We start from the raw sequence: 23,755 nt of genomic DNA on the forward strand, positions 1-23,755 counted from the left end.
TGACAGTATCTGTATCGGCTGGGAACGACAGTATCTGTATCTGGGAATGATAGTATCTGTATCTGGGAATGACAGTATCCGTGTCGGCTGGGAATGACAGTATCCGTGTCGGCTGGGAATGACAGTATCTGTATCTGGGAATGACAGTATCTGTATCTGGGAATGACAGCATCTATATCGGCTGGGAATGACAGTATCTGTATCTGGGAATGACAGTATCTGTATCTGGGAATGACAGCATCTATATCGGCTGGGAATGACAGTATCTGTATCTGGGAATGACAGTATCTGTATCGGCTGGGAATGACAGTATCTGTATCTGGGAATGACAGTATCTGTATCGGCTGGGAATGACAGTATCTGTATCGGCTGGGAATGACAGTATCTGTATCGGCTGGGAATGACAGTATCTGTATCTGGGTATGACAGTATCTGTATCGGCTGGGAATGACAGTATCTGTATCGGCTGGGAATGACAGTATCTGTATCTGGGAATGACAGTATCTGTATCGGCTGGGACTGACATTATCTGTATCTGGGAATGACAGTATCTGTATCTGGGAATGACAGTATCTGTATCGGCTGGGAATGACAGTATCTGTACCTGGGAATGACAGTATCTGTATCGGCTGGGAACGACAGTATCTGTATCTGGGAATGACAGTATCTGTATCTGGGAATGACAGTATCCGTGTCGGCTGGGAATGACAGTATCCGTGTCGGCTGGGAATGACAGTATCTGTATCTGGGAATGACAGTATCTGTATCTGGGAATGACAGCATCTATATCGGCTGGGAATGACAGTATCTGTATCGGCTGGGACTGACATTATCTGTATCTGAGAATGACAGTATCTGTATCTGGGAATGACAGTATCTGTATCGGCTGGGAATGACAGTATCTGTACCTGGGAATGACAGTATCTGTATCGACTGGGAATGACAGTATCTATATCTGGGAATGACAGTATCTGTGTCGGCTGGGAATGACAGTATCTGTATCGGCTGGGAATGACAGTATCTGTATCGACTGGGAATGACAGTATCTGTATCTGGGAATGACAGTATCTGTATCGGCTGGGAATGACAGTATCTGTATCGGCTGGGAATGACATTATCTGTATCTGGGAATGACAGTATCTGTATCTGGGAATGACAGTATCTGTATCGGCTGGGAATGACAGTATCTGTACCTGGGAATGACAGTATCTGTATCGGCTGGGAACGACAGTATCTGTATCTGGGAATGACAGTATCTGTATCTGGGAATGACAGTATCCGTGTCGGCTGGGAATGACAGTATCCGTGTCGGCTGGGAATGACAGTATCTGTATCTGGGAATGACAGTATCTGTATCTGGGAATGACAGCATCTATATCGGCTGGGAATGACAGTATCTGTATCGGCTGGGACTGACAGTATCTGTACCTGGGAATGACAGTATCTGTATCGACTGGGAATGACAGTATCTATATCTGGGAATGACAGTATCTGTGTCGGCTGGGAATGACAGTATCTGTATCGGCTGGGAATGACAGTATCTGTATCGACTGGGAATGACAGTATCTGTATCTGGGAATGACAGTATCTGTATCGGCTGGGAATGACAGTATCTGTATCGGCTGGGAATGACAGTATCTGTATCGGCTGGGAATGACAGTATCTGTATCTGGGTATGACAGTATCTGTATCGGCTGGGAATGACAGTATCTGTATCGGCTGGGAATGACAGTATCTGTATCTGGGAATGACAGTATCTGTATCGGCTGGGACTGACATTATCTGTATCTGGGAATGACAGTATCTGTATCTGGGAATGACAGTATCTGTATCGGCTGGGAATGACAGTATCTGTACCTGGGAATGACAGTATCTGTATCGGCTGGGAACGACAGTATCTGTATCTGGGAATGACAGTATCTGTATCTGGGAATGACAGTATCCGTGTCGGCTGGGAATGACAGTATCCGTGTCGGCTGGGAATGACAGTATCTGTATCTGGGAATGACAGTATCTGTATCTGGGAATGACAGCATCTATATCGGCTGGGAATGACAGTATCTGTATCGGCTGGGACTGACATTATCTGTATCTGAGAATGACAGTATCTGTATCTGGGAATGACAGTATCTGTATCGGCTGGGAATGACAGTATCTGTACCTGGGAATGACAGTATCTGTATCGACTGGGAATGACAGTATCTATATCTGGGAATGACAGTATCTGTGTCGGCTGGGAATGACAGTATCTGTATCGGCTGGGAATGACAGTATCTGTATCGACTGGGAATGACAGGATCTGTATCTGGGAATGACAGTATCTGTATCGGCTGGGAATGACAGTATCTGTATCGGCTGGGAATGACAGTATCTGTATCTGGGTATGACAGTATCTGTATCGGCTGGGAATGACAGTATCTGTATCGGCTGGGAATGACAGTATCTGTATCTGGGAATGACAGTATCTGTATCGGCTGGGACTGACATTATCTGTATCTGGGAATGACAGTATCTGTATCTGGGAATGACAGTATCTGTATCGGCTGGGAATGACAGTATCTGTATCGGCTGGGAATGACAGTATCTGTATCTGGGTATGACAGTATCTGTATCGGCTGGGAATGACAGTATCTGTATCGGCTGGGAATGACAGTATCTGTATCTGGGAATGACAGTATCTGTATCGGCTGGGACTGACATTATCTGTATCTGGGAATGACAGTATCTGTATCTGGGAATGACAGTATCTGTATCGGCTGGGAATGACAGTATCTGTACCTGGGAATGACAGTATCTGTATCGGCTGGGAACGACAGTATCTATATCTGGGAATGACAGTATCTGTGTCGGCTGGGAATGACAGTATCTGTATCGGCTGGGAATGACAGTATCTGTATCGGCTGGGAATGACAGTATCTGTATCTGGGTATGACAGTATCTGTATCGGCTGGGAATGACAGTATCTGTATCGGCTGGGAATGACAGTATCTGTATCTGGGAATGACAGTATCTGTATCGGCTGGGACTGACATTATCTGTATCTGGGAATGATAGTATCTGTATCTGGGAATGACAGTATCTGTATCGGCTGGGAATGACAGTATCTGTACCTGGGAATGACAGTATCTGTATCGGCTGGGAACGACAGTATCTGTATCTGGGAATGATAGTATCTGTATCTGGGAATGACAGTATCCGTGTCGGCTGGGAATGACAGTATCCGTGTCGGCTGGGAATGACAGTATCTGTATCTGGGAATGACAGTATCTGTATCTGGGAATGACAGCATCTATATCGGCTGGGAATGACAGTATCTGTATCTGGGAATGACAGTATCTGTATCTGGGAATGACAGCATCTATATCGGCTGGGAATGACAGTATCTGTATCTGGGAATGACAGTATCTGTATCGGCTGGGAATGACAGTATCTGTATCTGGGAATGACAGTATCTGTATCGGCTGGGAATGACAGTATCTGTATCGGCTGGGAATGACAGTATCTGTATCGGCTGGGAATGACAGTATCTGTATCTGGGTATGACAGTATCTGTATCGGCTGGGAATGACAGTATCTGTATCGGCTGGGAATGACAGTATCTGTATCTGGGAATGACAGTATCTGTATCGGCTGGGACTGACATTATCTGTATCTGGGAATGACAGTATCTGTATCTGGGAATGACAGTATCTGTGTCGGCTGGGAATGACAGTATCTGTATCGACTGGGAATGACAGTATCTATATCTGGGAATGACAGTATCTGTGTCGGCTGGGAATGACAGTATCTGTATCGGCTGGGAATGACAGTATCTGTATCGACTGGGAATGACAGTATCTGTATCTGGGAATGACAGTATCTGTATCGGCTGGGAATGACAGTATCTGTATCGGCTGGGAATGACAGTATCTGTATCTGGGTATGACAGTATCTGTATCGGCTGGGAATGACAGTATCTGTATCGGCTGGGAATGACAGTATCTGTATCTGGGAATGACAGTATCTGTATCGGCTGGGACTGACATTATCTGTATCTGGGAATGACAGTATCTGTATCTGGGAATGACAGTATCTGTATCGGCTGGGAATGACAGTATCTGTACCTGGGAATGACAGTATCTGTATCGGCTGGGAACGACAGTATCTATATCTGGGAATGACAGTATCTGTGTCGGCTGGGAATTACAGTATCTGTATCGGCTGGGAATGACAGTATCTGTATCGGCTGGGAATGACAGTATCTGTATCGGCTGGGAATGACAGTATCTGTATCTGGGAATGACAGTATCTGTATCGGCTGGGACTGACATTATCTGTATCTGGGAATGATAGTATCTGTATCTGGGAATGACAGTATCTGTATCGGCTGGGAATGACAGTATCTGTACCTGGGAATGACAGTATCTGTATCGGCTGGGAACGACAGTATCTGTATCTGGGAATGATAGTATCTGTATCTGGGAATGACAGTATCCGTGTCGGCTGGGAATGACAGTATCCGTGTCGGCTGGGAATGACAGTATCTGTATCTGGGAATGACAGTATCTGTATCTGGGAATGACAGCATCTATATCGGCTGGGAATGACAGTATCTGTATCTGGGAATGACAGTATCTGTATCTGGGAATGACAGCATCTATATCGGCTGGGAATGACAGTATCTGTATCTGGGAATGACAGTATCTGTATCGGCTGGGAATGACAGTATCTGTATCTGGGAATGACAGTATCTGTATCGGCTGGGAATGACAGTATCTGTATCGGCTGGGAATGACAGTATCTGTATCGGCTGGGAATGACAGTATCTGTATCTGGGTATGACAGTATCTGTATCGGCTGGGAATGACAGTATCTGTATCGGCTGGGAATGACAGTATCTGTATCTGGGAATGACAGTATCTGTATCGGCTGGGACTGACATTATCTGTATCTGGGAATGACAGTATCTGTATCTGGGAATGACAGTATCTGTGTCGGCTGGGAATGACAGTATCTGTATCGACTGGGAATGACAGTATCTATATCTGGGAATGACAGTATCTGTGTCGGCTGGGAATGACAGTATCTGTATCGGCTGGGAATGACAGTATCTGTATCGACTGGGAATGACAGTATCTGTATCTGGGAATGACAGTATCTGTATCGGCTGGGAATGACAGTATCTGTATCGGCTGGGAATGACAGTATCTGTATCTGGGTATGACAGTATCTGTATCGGCTGGGAATGACAGTATCTGTATCGGCTGGGAATGACAGTATCTGTATCTGGGAATGACAGTATCTGTATCGGCTGGGACTGACATTATCTGTATCTGGGAATGACAGTATCTGTATCTGGGAATGACAGTATCTGTATCGGCTGGGAATGACAGTATCTGTACCTGGGAATGACAGTATCTGTATCGGCTGGGAACGACAGTATCTATATCTGGGAATGACAGTATCTGTGTCGGCTGGGAATTACAGTATCTGTATCGGCTGGGAATGACAGTATCTGTATCGGCTGGGAATGACAGTATCTGTATCGGCTGGGAATGACAGTATCTGTATCTGGGAATGACAGTATCTGTATCGGCTGGGACTGACATTATCTGTATCTGGGAATGATAGTATCTGTATCTGGGAATGACAGTATCTGTATCGGCTGGGAATGACAGTATCTGTACCTGGGAATGACAGTATCTGTATCGGCTGGGAATGACAGTATCTGTATCTGGGAATGATAGTATCTGTATCTGGGAATGACAGTATCCGTGTCGGCTGGGAATGACAGTATCCGTGTCGGCTGGGAATGACAGTATCTGTATCTGGGAATGACAGTATCTGTATCTGGGAATGACAGCATCTATATCGGCTGGGAATGACAGTATCTGTATCTGGGAATGACAGTATCTGTATCTGGGAATGACAGCATCTATATCGGCTGGGAATGACAGTATCTGTATCTGGGAATGACAGTATCTGTATCGGCTGGGAATGACAGTATCTGTATCTGGGAATGACAGTATCTGTATCGGCTGGGAATGACAGTATCTGTATCGGCTGGGAATGACAGTATCTGTATCGGCTGGGAATGACAGTATCTGTATCTGGGTATGACAGTATCTGTATCGGCTGGGAATGACAGTATCTGTATCGGCTGGGAATGACAGTATCTGTATCTGGGAATGACAGTATCTGTATCGGCTGGGACTGACATTATCTGTATCTGGGAATGACAGTATCTGTATCTGGGAATGACAGTATCTGTGTCGGCTGGGAATGACAGTATCTGTATCGACTGGGAATGACAGTATCTATATCTGGGAATGACAGTATCTGTGTCGGCTGGGAATGACAGTATCTGTATCGGCTGGGAATGACAGTATCTGTATCGACTGGGAATGACAGTATCTGTATCTGGGAATGACAGTATCTGTATCGGCTGGGAATGACAGTATCTGTATCGGCTGGGAATGACAGTATCTGTATCTGGGTATGACAGTATCTGTATCGGCTGGGAATGACAGTATCTGTATCGGCTGGGAATGACAGTATCTGTATCTGGGAATGACAGTATCTGTATCGGCTGGGACTGACATTATCTGTATCTGGGAATGACAGTATCTGTATCTGGGAATGACAGTATCTGTATCGGCTGGGAATGACAGTATCTGTACCTGGGAATGACAGTATCTGTATCGGCTGGGAACGACAGTATCTATATCTGGGAATGACAGTATCTGTGTCGGCTGGGAATTACAGTATCTGTATCGGCTGGGAATGACAGTATCTGTATCGGCTGGGAATGACAGTATCTGTATCGGCTGGGAATGACAGTATCTGTATCTGGGAATGACAGTATCTGTATCGGCTGGGACTGACATTATCTGTATCTGGGAATGATAGTATCTGTATCTGGGAATGACAGTATCTGTATCGGCTGGGAATGACAGTATCTGTACCTGGGAATGACAGTATCTGTATCGGCTGGGAACGACAGTATCTGTATCTGGGAATGATAGTATCTGTATCTGGGAATGACAGTATCCGTGTCGGCTGGGAATGACAGTATCCGTGTCGGCTGGGAATGACAGTATCTGTATCTGGGAATGACAGTATCTGTATCTGGGAATGACAGCATCTATATCGGCTGGGAATGACAGTATCTGTATCTGGGAATGACAGTATCTGTATCTGGGAATGACAGCATCTATATCGGCTGGGAATGACAGTATCTGTATCTGGGAATGACAGTATCTGTATCGGCTGGGAATGACAGTATCTGTATCTGGGAATGACAGTATCTGTATCGGCTGGGAATGACAGTATCTGTATCGGCTGGGAATGACAGTATCTGTATCGGCTGGGAATGACAGTATCTGTATCTGGGTATGACAGTATCTGTATCGGCTGGGAATGACAGTATCTGTATCGGCTGGGAATGACAGTATCTGTATCTGGGAATGACAGTATCTGTATCGGCTGGGACTGACATTATCTGTATCTGGGAATGACAGTATCTGTATCTGGGAATGACAGTATCTGTATCGGCTGGGAATGACAGTATCTGTACCTGGGAATGACAGTATCTATATCTGGGAATGACAGTATCTGTGTCGGCTGGGAATGACAGTATCTGTATCGGCTGGGAATGACAGTATCTGTATCGGCTGGGAATGACAGTATCTGTATCTGGGTATGACAGTATCTGTATCGGCTGGGAATGACAGTATCTGTATCGGCTGGGAATGACAGTATCTGTATCTGGGAATGACAGTATCTGTATCGGCTGGGACTGACATTATCTGTATCTGGGAATGACAGTATCTGTATCTGGGAATGACAGTATCTGTATCGGCTGGGAATGACAGTATCTGTACCTGGGAATGACAGTATCTGTATCGGCTGGGAACGACAGTATCTATATCTGGGAATGACAGTATCTGTGTCGGCTGGGAATAACAGTATCTGTATCGGCTGGGAATGACAGTATCTGTATCGGCTGGGAATGACAGTATCTGTATCTGGGTATGACAGTATCTGTATCGGCTGGGAATGACAGTATCTGTATCGGCTGGGAATGACAGTATCTGTATCTGGGAATGACAGTATCTGTATCGGCTGGGACTGACATTATCTGTATCTGGGAATGACAGTATCTGTATCTGGGAATGACAGTATCTGTGTCGGCTGGGAATGACAGTATCTGTATCGACTGGGAATGACAGTATCTATATCTGGGAATGACAGTATCTGTGTCGGCTGGGAATGACAGTATCTGTATCGGCTGGGAATGACAGTATCTGTATCGACTGGGAATGACAGTATCTGTATCTGGGAATGACAGTATCTGTATCGGCTGGGAATGACAGTATCTGTATCGGCTGGGAATGACAGTATCTGTATCTGGGTATGACAGTATCTGTATCGGCTGGGAATGACAGTATCTGTATCGGCTGGGAATGACAGTATCTGTATCTGGGAATGACAGTATCTGTATCGGCTGGGACTGACATTATCTGTATCTGGGAATGACAGTATCTGTATCTGGGAATGACAGTATCTGTATCGGCTGGGAATGACAGTATCTGTACCTGGGAATGACAGTATCTGTATCGGCTGGGAACGACAGTATCTATATCTGGGAATGACAGTATCTGTGTCGGCTGGGAATTACAGTATCTGTATCGGCTGGGAATGACAGTATCTGTATCGGCTGGGAATGACAGTATCTGTATCGGCTGGGAATGACAGTATCTGTATCTGGGAATGACAGTATCTGTATCGGCTGGGACTGACATTATCTGTATCTGGGAATGATAGTATCTGTATCTGGGAATGACAGTATCTGTATCGGCTGGGAATGACAATATCTGTACCTGGGAATGACAGTATCTGTATCGGCTGGGAACGACAGTATCTGTATCTGGGAATGATAGTATCTGTATCTGGGAATGACAGTATCCGTGTCGGCTGGGAATGACAGTATCCGTGTCGGCTGGGAATGACAGTATCTGTATCTGGGAATGACAGTATCTGTATCTGGGAATGACAGCATCTATATCGGCTGGGAATGACAGTATCTGTATCTGGGAATGACAGTATCTGTATCGGCTGGGAATGACAGTATCTGTATCTGGGAATGACAGTATCTGTATCTGGGAATGACAGCATCTATATCGGCTGGGAATGACAGTATCTGTATCTGGGAATGACAGTATCTGTATCGGCTGGGAATGACAGTATCTGTATCTGGGAATGACAGTATCTGTACCTGGGAATGACAGTATCTGTATCGGCTGGGAACGACAGTATCTGTATCTGGGAATGATAGTATCTGTATCTGGGAATGACAGTATCCGTGTCGGCTGGGAATGACAGTATCCGTGTCGGCTGGGAATGACAGTATCTGTATCTGGGAATGACAGTATCTGTATCTGGGAATGACAGCATCTATATCGGCTGGGAATGACAGTATCTGTATCTGGGAATGACAGTATCTTTATCTGGGAATGACAGCATCTATATCGGCTGGGAATGACAGTATCTGTATCTGGGAATGACAGTATCTGTATCGGCTGGGAATGACAGTATCTGTATCTGGGAATGACAGTATCTGTATCGGCTGGGAATGACAGTATCTGTATCGGCTGGGAATGACAGTATCTGTATCGGCTGGGAATGACAGTATCTGTATCTGGGTATGACAGTATCTGTATCGGCTGGGAATGACAGTATCTGTATCGGCTGGGAATGACAGTATCTGTATCTGGGAATGACAGTATCTGTATCGGCTGGGACTGACATTATCTGTATCTGGGAATGACAGTATCTGTATCTGGGAATGACAGTATCTGTATCGGCTGGGAATGACAGTATCTGTACCTGGGAATGACAGTATCTATATCTGGGAATGACAGTATCTGTGTCGGCTGGGAATGACAGTATCTGTATCGGCTGGGAATGACAGTATCTGTATCGGCTGGGAATGACAGTATCTGTATCTGGGTATGACAGTATCTGTATCGGCTGGGAATGACAGTATCTGTATCGGCTGGGAATGACAGTATCTGTATCTGGGAATGACAGTATCTGTATCGGCTGGGACTGACATTATCTGTATCTGGGAATGACAGTATCTGTATCTGGGAATGACAGTATCTGTATCGGCTGGGAATGACAGTATCTGTACCTGGGAATGACAGTATCTGTATCGGCTGGGAACGACAGTATCTATATCTGGGAATGACAGTATCTGTGTCGGCTGGGAATAACAGTATCTGTATCGGCTGGGAATGACAGTATCTGTATCGGCTGGGAATGACAGTATCTGTATCTGGGTATGACAGTATCTGTATCGGCTGGGAATGACAGTATCTGTATCGGCTGGGAATGACAGTATCTGTATCGGCTGGGACTGACATTATCTGTATCTGGGAATGACAGTATCTGTATCTGGGAATGACAGTATCTGTGTCGGCTGGGAATGACAGTATCTGTATCGACTGGGAATGACAGTATCTATATCTGGGAATGACAGTATCTGTGTCGGCTGGGAATGACAGTATCTGTATCGGCTGGGAATGACAGTATCTGTATCGACTGGGAATGACAGTATCTGTATCTGGGAATGACAGTATCTGTATCGGCTGGGAATGACAGTATCTGTATCGGCTGGGAATGACAGTATCTGTATCTGGGTATGACAGTATCTGTATCGGCTGGGAATGACAGTATCTGTATCGGCTGGGAATGACAGTATCTGTATCTGGGAATGACAGTATCTGTATCGGCTGGGACTGACATTATCTGTATCTGGGAATGACAGTATCTGTATCTGGGAATGACAGTATCTGTATCGGCTGGGAATGACAGTATCTGTACCTGGGAATGACAGTATCTGTATCGGCTGGGAACGACAGTATCTATATCTGGGAATGACAGTATCTGTGTCGGCTGGGAATTACAGTATCTGTATCGGCTGGGAATGACAGTATCTGTATCGGCTGGGAATGACAGTATCTGTATCGGCTGGGAATGACAGTATCTGTATCTGGGAATGACAGTATCTGTATCGGCTGGGACTGACATTATCTGTATCTGGGAATGATAGTATCTGTATCTGGGAATGACAGTATCTGTATCGGCTGGGAATGACAATATCTGTACCTGGGAATGACAGTATCTGTATCGGCTGGGAACGACAGTATCTGTATCTGGGAATGATAGTATCTGTATCTGGGAATGACAGTATCCGTGTCGGCTGGGAATGACAGTATCCGTGTCGGCTGGGAATGACAGTATCTGTATCTGGGAATGACAGTATCTGTATCTGGGAATGACAGCATCTATATCGGCTGGGAATGACAGTATCTGTATCGGCTGGGAATGACAGTATCTGTATCTGGGAATGACAGTATCTGTATCGGCTGGGACTGACATTATCTGTATCTGGGAATGACAGTATCTGTATCTGGGAATGACAGTATCTGTATCGGCTGGGAATGACAGTATCTGTACCTGGGAATGACAGTATCTATATCTGGGAATGACAGTATCTGTGTCGGCTGGGAATGACAGTATCTGTATCGGCTGGGAATGACAGTATCTGTATCGGCTGGGAATGACAGTATCTGTATCTGGGTATGACAGTATCTGTATCGGCTGGGAATGACAGTATCTGTATCGGCTGGGAATGACAGTATCTGTATCTGGGAATGACAGTATCTGTATCGGCTGGGACTGACATTATCTGTATCTGGGAATGACAGTATCTGTATCTGGGAATGACAGTATCTGTATCGGCTGGGAATGACAGTATCTGTACCTGGGAATGACAGTATCTGTATCGGCTGGGAACGACAGTATCTATATCTGGGAATGACAGTATCTGTGTCGGCTGGGAATAACAGTATCTGTATCGGCTGGGAATGACAGTATCTGTATCGGCTGGGAATGACAGTATCTGTATCTGGGTATGACAGTATCTGTATCGGCTGGGAATGACAGTATCTGTATCGGCTGGGAATGACAGTATCTGTATCGGCTGGGACTGACATTATCTGTATCTGGGAATGACAGTATCTGTATCTGGGAATGACAGTATCTGTGTCGGCTGGGAATGACAGTATCTGTATCGACTGGGAATGACAGTATCTATATCTGGGAATGACAGTATCTGTGTCGGCTGGGAATGACAGTATCTGTATCGGCTGGGAATGACAGTATCTGTATCGACTGGGAATGACAGTATCTGTATCTGGGAATGACAGTATCTGTATCGGCTGGGAATGACAGTATCTGTATCGGCTGGGAATGACAGTATCTGTATCTGGGTATGACAGTATCTGTATCGGCTGGGAATGACAGTATCTGTATCGGCTGGGAATGACAGTATCTGTATCTGGGAATGACAGTATCTGTATCGGCTGGGACTGACATTATCTGTATCTGGGAATGACAGTATCTGTATCTGGGAATGACAGTATCTGTATCGGCTGGGAATGACAGTATCTGTACCTGGGAATGACAGTATCTGTATCGGCTGGGAACGACAGTATCTATATCTGGGAATGACAGTATCTGTGTCGGCTGGGAATTACAGTATCTGTATCGGCTGGGAATGACAGTATCTGTATCGGCTGGGAATGACAGTATCTGTATCGGCTGGGAATGACAGTATCTGTATCTGGGAATGACAGTATCTGTATCGGCTGGGACTGACATTATCTGTATCTGGGAATGATAGTATCTGTATCTGGGAATGACAGTATCTGTATCGGCTGGGAATGACAATATCTGTACCTGGGAATGACAGTATCTGTATCGGCTGGGAACGACAGTATCTGTATCTGGGAATGATAGTATCTGTATCTGGGAATGACAGTATCCGTGTCGGCTGGGAATGACAGTATCCGTGTCGGCTGGGAATGACAGTATCTGTATCTGGGAATGACAGTATCTGTATCTGGGAATGACAGCATCTATATCGGCTGGGAATGACAGTATCTGTATCTGGGAATGACAGTATCTGTATCTGGGAATGACAGCATCTATATCGGCTGGGAATGACAGTATCTGTATCTGGGAATGACAGTATCTGTATCGGCTGGGAATGACAGTATCTGTATCTGGGAATGACAGTATCTGTATCGGCTGGGAATGACAGTATCTGTATCGGCTGGGAATGACAGTATCTGTATCGGCTGGGAATGACAGTATCTGTATCTGGGTATGACAGTATCTGTATCGGCTGGGAATGACAGTATCTGTATCGGCTGGGAATGACAGTATCTGTATCTGGGAATGACAGTATCTGTATCGGCTGGGACTGACATTATCTGTATCTGGGAATGACAGTATCTGTATCTGGGAATGACAGTATCTGTGTCGGCTGGGAATGACAGTATCTGTATCGACTGGGAATGACAGTATCTATATCTGGGAATGACAGTATCTGTGTCGGCTGGGAATGACAGTATCTGTATCGGCTGGGAATGACAGTATCTGTATCGACTGGGAATGACAGTATCTGTATCTGGGAATGACAGTATCTGTATCGGCTGGGAATGACAGTATCTGTATCGGCTGGGAATGACAGTATCTGTATCTGGGTATGACAGTATCTGTATCGGCTGGGAATGACAGTATCTGTATCGGCTGGGAATGACAGTATCTGTATCTGGGAATGACAGTATCTGTATCGGCTGGGACTGACATTATCTGTATCTGGGAATGACAGTATCTGTATCTGGGAATGACAGTATCTGTATCGGCTGGGAATGACAGTATCTGTACCTGGGAATGACAGTATCTGTATCGGCTGGGAACGACAGTATCTATATCTGGGAATGACAGTATCTGTGTCGGCTGGGAATTACAGTATCTGTATCGGCTGGGAATGACAGTATCTGTATCGGCTGGGAATGACAGTATCTGTATCGGCTGGGAATGACAGTATCTGTATCTGGGAATGACAGTATCTGTATCGGCTGGGACTGACATTATCTGTATCTGGGAATGATAGTATCTGTATCTGGGAATGACAGTATCTGTATCGGCTGGGAATGACAGTATCTGTACCTGGGAATGACAGTATCTGTATCGGCTGGGAACGACAGTATCTGTATCTGGGAATGATAGTATCTGTATCTGGGAATGACAGTATCCGTGTCGGCTGGGAATGACAGTATCCGTGTCGGCTGGGAATGACAGTATCTGTATCTGGGAATGACAGTATCTGTATCTGGGAATGACAGCATCTATATCGGCTGGGAATGACAGTATCTGTATCTGGGAATGACAGTATCTGTATCTGGGAATGACAGCATCTATATCGGCTGGGAATGACAGTATCTGTATCTGGGAATGACAGTATCTGTATCGGCTGGGAATGACAGTATCTGTATCGGCTGGGAATGACAGTATCTGTATCGGCTGGGAATGACAGTATCTGTATCTGGGTATGACAGTATCTGTATCGGCTGGGAATGACAGTATCTGTATCGGCTGGGAATGACAGTATCTGTATCTGGGAATGACAGTATCTGTATCGGCTGGGACTGACATTATCTGTATCTGGGAATGACAGTATCTGTATCTGGGAATGACAGTATCTGTATCGGCTGGGAATGACAGTATCTGTACCTGGGAATGACAGTATCTATATCTGGGAATGACAGTATCTGTGTCGGCTGGGAATGACAGTATCTGTATCGGCTGGGAATGACAGTATCTGTATCGGCTGGGAATGACAGTATCTGTATCTGGGTATGACAGTATCTGTATCGGCTGGGAATGACAGTATCTGTATCGGCTGGGAATGACAGTATCTGTATCTGGGAATGACAGTATCTGTATCGGCTGGGACTGACATTATCTGTATCTGGGAATGACAGTATCTGTATCTGGGAATGACAGTATCTGTATCGGCTGGGACTGACATTATCTGTATCTGGGAATGACAGTATCTGTATCTGGGAATGACAGTATCTGTATCGCCTGGGAATGACAGTATCTGTACCTGGGAATGACAGTATCTGTATCGGCTGGGAACGACAGTATCTGTATCTGGGAATGACAGTATCTGTATCTGGGAATGACAGTATCCGTGTCGGCTGGGAATGACAGTATCTGTATCGGCTGGGAATGACAGTATCTGTATCTGGGAATGACAGCATCTATATCGGCTGGGAATGACAGTATCTGTATCTGGGAATGACAGTATCTGTATCGGCTGGGAATGACAGTATCTGTATCTGGGAATGACAGTATCTGTATCGGCTGGGAATGACAGTATCTGTATCTGGGAATGACAGTATCTGTATCGGCTGGGAATGACAGTATCTGTATCGGCTGGGAATGACAGTATCTGTATCGGCTGGGAATGACAGTATCTGTATCGGCTGGGAACGACAGTATCTATATCTGGGAATGACAGTATCTGTATCGGCTGGGACTGACAGTATCTGTGAATGACAGTATCTGTATCGGCTGGGAATGACATTGAAAGGTGTACATTGTTATATTAGCAGAACACTGCTTTTATGGTATTTTATTTAATTTTTTCTTCAACTAGGCAAGTCAGTTAAGAACAAATTCTTATTTTCAGTGACGGCCTACCGGGGAACAGTGGGTTAACTGCCTTGTTCATGGGCAGAACGACAGATTTTTACCTTGTCAGCTCAGGGATTCGATCTTGCAACCTTTTGGTTACTGGCCCAACGCTCTAACCACTGGGCTACGGTACGGTATTATGTAAAGAGTTGTTTATTCTACGTGAACCTGTCACTACATTTGAAAGTTATCAAAGCACTTATTTTAGAATATCTACAGACATCTGCCGGTAGTTATTGACCTCAACCTGCTTGTTGTTTGTTGTGATTGAGTGGGGGAAACAGCTGTGGGCAAGGTTCTGACAGATGGGTAAGAAACACCCACATCAAACCACACCCCCAAGCCAACTGACGTTTGGCTTCTGTCATGGCCGCCAGCATTTCTTGAGGAGGAAGCCAAAAAACAAGGCAGAATCAGCGGATGCAGTTCCCACTTAACACTTAACCTCACCATAGTCCAGCTCTGAGGCAGGCCAGCGGCTACTGGTCCAGAAATATGGAGTCTGAGAGAGAGAGAGAGAGAGAGAGAGAGAGAGAGAGAGAGAGAGAGAGAGAGAGATGTTCAGAAAGAGGGAGATGTCTGCGTGAGAACAGAGTCAGCTCACTGACACCCCTATCAGAACAGAGTCAGCTCACTGACACCCCTATCAGACCACAGTCAGCCCACTGACACCCCTATCAGCCCACTGACACCCCTATCAGCCCACTGACACCCCTATCAGATCACAGTCAGCCCACTGACACCCCTATCAGACCTGACACCCCTATCAGACCACAGTCAGCCACTGACACCCCTATCAGACCACAGTCAGCCCACTGACACCCCTATCAGACCACAGTCAGTCCACTGACACCCCTATCAGAACACAGTCAGCCCACTGACACCCCTATCAGACCACAGTCAGTCCACTGACACCCCTATCAGACCACAGTCAGTCCACTGACACCCCTATCAGACCTGACACCCCTATCAGACCCACTGACACCCCTATCAGACCACTGACACCCCTATCAGATCACAGCAAAATCACAGTCTACTTGAACAGAGCAATACTCAATCATGAGGCATCAAAGCCAAAGGAACTGAATAATATTAAGAAATGCTATAGATGGAAGGAAAGTAGTGTGGAAACCTACCAAAAAACAATTAGGCAACAACAAATTCAATTCCTTTTAGACAACTTCCTGGACAAAACGTTCCACTGTAATAGTGGTGTAAACTTGGCAGTAGAAAACCTAAACAGTATATTTGACCTCTCAGCTAAACCCATCAAATCTAAAAATTCAAACAGAAAACTGAAGAAAATGAACAACAATGACATATGGTTTGATGAAGAATGCAAAAACCTAACAAAGAAATTAAGAAACCTATGCAACCAAAAACATAGAGACCCAGAAAACCTGAGTCTACACCTTCACTATGGTGAATCACGAAAACAATACAGAAATACACTACGGAAAAAGAAGGAACAGCACGTCAGAAATCAGCTCAATGTAATTGAAGGATCCATAGACTCTAACCACTTCTGGGAAAACACTAAACAAACAACAACACAAATAACTATCCAAAATGGAGATGTCTGGGTAAACCACTTCTCCAATCTTCTTAGCTCTATAACAAAGAACAAACAGCAAAAACATATACAGGATCAAATACAAATCTTAGAATCAACTATTAACGACTACCAGAACCCACTGGATTCTCCAATTACATTGAATGAGCTACAGGACAAAATACAAACCCTCCAACCCAAAAAGGCCTGTGGTGTTGATGGTATCCTTAATGAAATGATCAAATATACAGACAACAAATTCCAATTGGCTATACTAAAACTCTTTAACATCATCCTCAGCTTCGGCATCTTCCCCAATATTTGGAACTAAGGACTTATCACCACAATCCACAAAAGTGGAGACAAATATGATCCCATATGTGCGTCAACAGCAACCTTGGGAAAATCCACTGCATTATCCTTAACAGCAGACTCGTACATTTCCTCAGTGAAAACAATGTACTGAGCAAATGTCAAATTGGCTTTTTACCAAATTATGGTCTGACAGACCATGTATTTACCCTGCACACCCTAATTGACAAACAAACAAAAACAAAGGCAAAGTCTTCTCATGCTTTGTTGATTTCAAAAAAGAATTAGACTCAATTTGGCATGAGGGTCTGCTATACTAATTGATGGAAAGTGGTGTTGGGGGAAAAACATACAGTATAAAATCCATGTACACAAACAACAAGTGTGCGGTTAAAATAGGCAAAAAACACACACGTTTCTTCCCACAGGGTCGGGGAGTGAGACAGGGCTGCAGCTTAAGCCCCACCCTCTTCAACATAAATATCAATGAATTGGCGAGGGCACTAGAACAGTCTGCAGCACCCGGCCTCACCCCACTAGAACAGTCTGCAGCACCCGGCCTCACCCCACTAGAACAGTCTGCAGCACCCGGCCTCACCCCACTAGAACAGTCTGCAGCACCCGGCCTCACCCGACTAGAATCTGAAGACAAATGTCTACTGTTTTCTGATGATCTGTTGCTTCTGTCACCAACCAAGAATGGCCTACAGCAGCACTTAGATATTCTGCACAGATTCTGTCAGACCTGGGCCCTGACAGTAAATCCCAGTAAGACAAAAATAATGGTGCTTCAAAAAAGGTCCAGTTGCCAGGACCACAAATACAAATTCCATCTAGACACCGTTGCCCTAGAGCACACAAAAAACTATACATACCTCGGCCTAAACATCAGCACCACAAGTAACTTCCACAAAGCTGTGAACGATCTGAGAGACAAGGCAAGAAGGGCCTTCTACGCCATCAAAAGGAACATAAAATTCAACATACCAATTAGGATCTGGCTAAAAATACTTGAATCAGTTATAGAACCCATTACCCTTTATGGTTGTGAGGTCTGGGGTCCGCTCAACAACCAAGAATTCACAAAATGGGACAAACACCAAATTGAGACTTTGCATGCAGAATTCTGCAATAATATCCTCAGTGTACAACGTAAAACACCAAATAATGCATGCAGAGCAGAATTAGGCCAATACCCGCTAATTATCAAAATCCAGAAAAGAGACGTTAAATTCTACAACCACCTAAAAGGAAGTGATTCCCAAACCTTCCATAACAAAGCCATCACCTACAGAGAGATGAACCTGGAGAAGAGTCCCCTCAGCAAGCTGGTCCTGGGGCTCTGTCCACAAACACACCCCACAGAGCCATCACCTACAGAGAGATGAACCTGGAGAAGAGTCCCCTAAGCAAGCTGGTCCTGGGGCTCTGTCCACAAACACACCCCACAGAGCCATCACCTACAGAGAGATGAACCTGGAGAAGAGTCCCCTAAGCAAGCTGGTCCTGGGGCTCTGTTCACAAACACACCCCACAGAGCCATCACCTACAGAGAGATGAACCTGGAGAAGAGTCCCCTAAGCAAGCTGGTCCTGGGGCTCTGTCCACAAACAGACCCCACAGAGCCATCACCTACAGAGAGATGAACCTGGAGAAGAGTCCCCTAAGCAAGCTGGTCCTGGGGCTCTGTCCACAAACACACCCCACAGACCCATCACCTACAGAGAGATGAACCTGGAGAAGAGTCCCCTAAGCAAGCTGGTCCTGGGGCTCTGTTCACAAACAGACCCCACAGAGCCCCAGGACAGAAACACAATTAGACCCAACCAAATCATGAGAAATGTTTTGGGGGAAAGAATTAACAAAAAATCTGAGCAAACTAGAATGCTATTTGGCCCTAAACAGAGAGTACACAGTTGCAGAATACCTGACCACTGTGACTGACCCAAAACTTAAGTACAGACTCAGTGAGCATAGCCTTGCTATTGAGAAAGGCCGCCGTAGGAAGACCTGGCTCTCAAGAGAAGACAGGCTATGTGCACACTGCCCACAAAATGAGGTGGAAACTGAGCTGCACTTCCTAACCTCCTGCCAAATGTATGACCATATTAGAGAGACATATTTCAATATAAGGATTGATTGAATATGTCCGTAAACACACCAGCCAGCTGGTCTGCGCATGCTCTGAGGACGCGGCTGGGGATGCCGTCTGGGCCTGCAGCCTTGCGAGGGTTAACACGTTTAAATGTTTTACTCACGTTGGCTGCAGTGAAGGAGAGTCCACAGGTTTTGGTAGCGGACCGTATCAGTGGCACTGTATTGTCCTCAAACCGAGCAAAGAAGTTGTTTAGTTTGTCTGAGAGCAAGACATCGTGGTCTGCGATGGGGCTGGTTTTCTTTTGTAGTCCGTGATTGACTGTAGACCCTGCCACATACCTCTCGTGTCTGAGCCGTTGAATTGCGACTCTACTTTGTCTCTATACTGACGCTTAGCTTGTTTGATTGCCTTGCGGAGGCAATAGCTACACTGTTTGTATTCGGTCATGTTTCCGGTCACCTTGCCCTGATTAAAAGCAGTGGTTCATGCTTTCAGTATCACGCGAATGCTGCCATCAATCCACGGTTTCTGGTTGGGGAATGTTTTAATAGACGCTGTGGGTACAACATCACCGATGCACTTGCTAATAAACTCGCTCACCGAATCAGTGCATTCACCAATGTTACCGAATCAATGTTGTTGTTTGATGCTAAGCGGAACATATCCCAGTCCATGTGATCGAAGCAATCTTGAAGCGTGGAATCTGATTGGTTGGACCAGCTTTGAACAGACCTGAGCACGGGTGCTTCCTGTTTTAGTTAACGAGCAACAATGCGCGATGTACCCGTCTACGGAGCCTGACCAGAAGACCGCTTCGTTTGCCCCTTTTACGGCGTCGTTGTTTTGGGTCGCCGGCTGGGATCCGATCCATTGTCCTGGGTGGTGGGCCAAACAGAGGATCCGCTTCGGGAAAGTCGTATTCCTGGTCGTAATGTTGGTGAGGTGACGTTGCTCTTATATCCAATAGTTCCTCCCGGCTGTATGTAATGAAACATAAGATTTCCTGGGGTAACAATGTAAGAAATAACACATAAAAAAACTAAATACTGCATAGTTTCCGAGGAACGTGAAGCGAGGCGGCCATCTCTGTCGGCGCCGGGAGATATCTTCATCCAAATGGAGGTTAGTGATCTCTGTTCTGATGTCAGGAAGATATCTTCATCCAAATGGAGGTTAGTGATCTCTGTTCTGATGTCAGGAAGATATCTTCATCCAAATGGAGGTTAATGATCTCTGTTCTGATGTCAGGAAGATATCTTCATCCAAATGGAGGTTAGTGATCTCTGTTCTGATGTCAGGAAGATATCTTCATCCAAATGGAGGTTAGTGATCTCTGTTCTGATGTCAGGAAGATATCTTCATCCAAATGGAGATTGGTGATCTCTGTTCTGATGTCAGGAAGATATCTTCATCCAAATGGAGGTTAGTGATCTCTGTTCTGATGTCTAGAAGATATCTTCATCCAAATGGAGGTTAGTGATCTCTGTTCTGATGTCTAGAAGATATCTTCATCCAAATGGAGGTTAGTGATCTCTGTTCTGATGTCAGGAAGATATCTTCATCCAAATGGAGGTTAGTGATCTCTGTTCTGATGTCAGGAAGATATCTTCATCCAAATGGAGGTTAGTGATCTCTGTTCTGATGTCAGGAAGATATCTTCATCCAAATGGAGGTTAGTGATCTCTGTTCTGATGTCTAGAAGATATCTTCATCCAAATGGAGGTTAGTGATCTCTGTTCTGATGTCAGGAAGATATCTTCATCCAAATGGAGGTTAGTGATCTCTGTTCTGATGTCAGGAAGATATCTTCATCCAAATGGAGGTTAGTGATCTCTGTTCTGATGTCCAGAATATATCTTCATCCAAATGGAAGTTAGTGATCTCTGTTCAGATGTCAGGAAGATATCTTCATCCAAATGGAGGTTAGTGATCTCTGTTCTGATGTCAGGAATATATCTTCATCCAAATGGAGGTTAGTGATCTCTGTTCTGATGTCAGGAAGATATCTTCATCCAAATGGAGGTTAGTGATCTCTGTTCTGATGTCCAGAATATATCTTCATCCAAATGGAAGTTAGTGATCTCTGTTCAGATGTCAGGAAGATATCTTCATCCAAATGGAGGTTAGTGATCTCTGTTCTGATGTCAGGAAGATATCTTCATCCAAATGGAGGTTAGTGATCTCTGTTCTGATGTCAGGAAGATATCTTCATCCAAATGGAGGTTAGTGATCTCTGTTCTGATGTCAGGAAGATATCTTCATCCAAATGGAGGTTAGTGATCTCTGTTCTGATGTCTAGAAGATATCTTCATCCAAATGGAGGTTAGTGATCTCTGTTCTGATGTCAGGAATATATCTTCATCCAAATGGAGGTTAGTGATCTCTGTTCTGATGTCAGGAAGATATCTTCATCCAAATGGAGGTTAGTGATCTCTGTTCTGATGTCAGGGAGATATCTTCATCCAAATGGAGGTTAGTGATCTCTGTTCTGATGTCAGGAAGATATCTTCATCCAAATGGAGGTTAGTGATCTCTGTTCTGATGTCAGGAAGATATCTTCATCCAAATGGAGGTTAGTGATCTCTGTTCAGATGTCAGGAAGATATCTTCATCCAAATGGAGGTTAGTGATCTCTGTTCTGATGTCAGGAAGATATCTTCATCCAAATGGAGGTTAGTGATCTCTGTTCTGATGTCAGGAAGATATCTTCATCCAAATGGAGGTTAGTGATCTCTGTTCTGATGTCAGGAAGATATCTTCATCCAAATGGAGGTTAGTGATCTCTGTTCTGATGTCTAGAAGATATCTTCATCCAAATGGAGGTTAGTGATCTCTGTTCTGATGTCAGGAATATATCTTCATCCAAATGGAGGTTAGTGATCTCTGTTCTGATGTCAGGAAGATATCTTCATCCAAATGGAGGTTAGTGATCTCTGTTCTGATGTCAGGAAGATATCTTCATCCAAATGGAGGTTAGTGATCTCTGTTCTGATGCCATCTCTGTCGGCGCCGGACTGACTTCACATATTATTATATAATATATATATATATATATTATATTATATTAGAGACACATATTTCCCTCAGATCACAAGACAGGCTATGTGCTCACTGATGTATGACCTTAGAGACACATATTTCCCTCAGATCACACAGATCCACAAAGAATTCGAAAACAAACCCAAGTTTGATAAACTCCCATATCTACTGGGTGAAATTCCACAGTGCGACATCACAGCAGCAAGATTTGTGACCTGTTGCCACAAGAAAAGGGCAACCAGTGAAGAACAAACACCATTGTAAACACAACCCATATTTATGTTTATTTATTTTCCCTTTTGTACTTTAACTATTTGCACATCGTTACAACACTGTATATAGACATAATATGACATTTGTAATGTCTTTATTCTTTTGCAACTTCTGTGAGTGTAATGTTTACTGTTCATATCTATTGTTTATTTCACTTGTGTGTATTATCTATTTCACATGCTTTGGCAATGTTAACATATGTTTCCCATGACAATAAAGCCCCTTGAATTGACTTGAATTGAGAGGGGGAGTAGAGAGGAGAGAGTTAGGGAGATGTCTGTGTGTGTTACCTAGAAGCGGTAAGGAGAGTCATCAGATCTCAGTAGTAGAGAGGATAGAGAGTTAGGGAGATGTCTGTGTGTGTTACCTAGAAGCGGTAAGGAGAGTCATCAGACTTCAGTAGTAGAGAGGATAGAGAGTTAGGGAGATGTCTGTTTGTGTTACCTAGAAGCGGTAAGAAGAGTCATCAGATCTCAGTAGTAGAGAGGATAGAGAGATGTCTGTGTGTGTTACCTGGAAGCGGTAAGGAGAGTCATCAGATCTCAGTAGTAGAGAGGATAGAGAGATAGGGAGATGTCTGTGTGTGTTACCTGGAAGCGGTAAGGAGAGTCATCGGATCTCAGTAGTAGAGAGGATAGAGAGTTAGGGAGATGTCTGTGTGTGTTACCTGGAAGCGGTAAGGAGAGTCATCAGATCTCAGTAGTAGAGAGGATAGAGAGATAGGGAGATGTCTGTGTGTGTTACCTGGAAGCGGTAAGGAGAGTCATCAGACCTCAGTAGTAGAGAGGATAGAGAGATAGGGAGATGTCTGTGTGTGTTACCTGGAAGCGGTAAGGAGAGTCATCAGATCTCAGTAGTAGAGAGGATAGAGAGATAGGGAGATG

At 44.8% G+C, this 23,755-nt stretch overlaps 1 protein-coding gene across 1 annotated transcript in view; it reads right to left on the bottom strand.

Moving 5' to 3' along the window:
• Positions 1-23,755, bottom strand: part of LOC139568466 (regulator of G-protein signaling 11-like) — a 126,274-nt gene that overhangs the window by 89,262 nt on the left and 13,257 nt on the right. The window contains exon 5 of the mRNA XM_071390297.1: positions 16,048-16,099. Within this exon, the coding sequence (XP_071246398.1) occupies positions 16,048-16,099 (52 nt within the window). The remainder of the gene's footprint in view (positions 1-16,047; positions 16,100-23,755) is intronic.

The sequence above is a fragment of the Salvelinus alpinus genome, chromosome 2 (assembly GCF_045679555.1).
Source record: "Salvelinus alpinus chromosome 2, SLU_Salpinus.1, whole genome shotgun sequence".
NCBI lineage: Eukaryota > Metazoa > Chordata > Actinopteri > Salmoniformes > Salmonidae > Salvelinus > Salvelinus alpinus.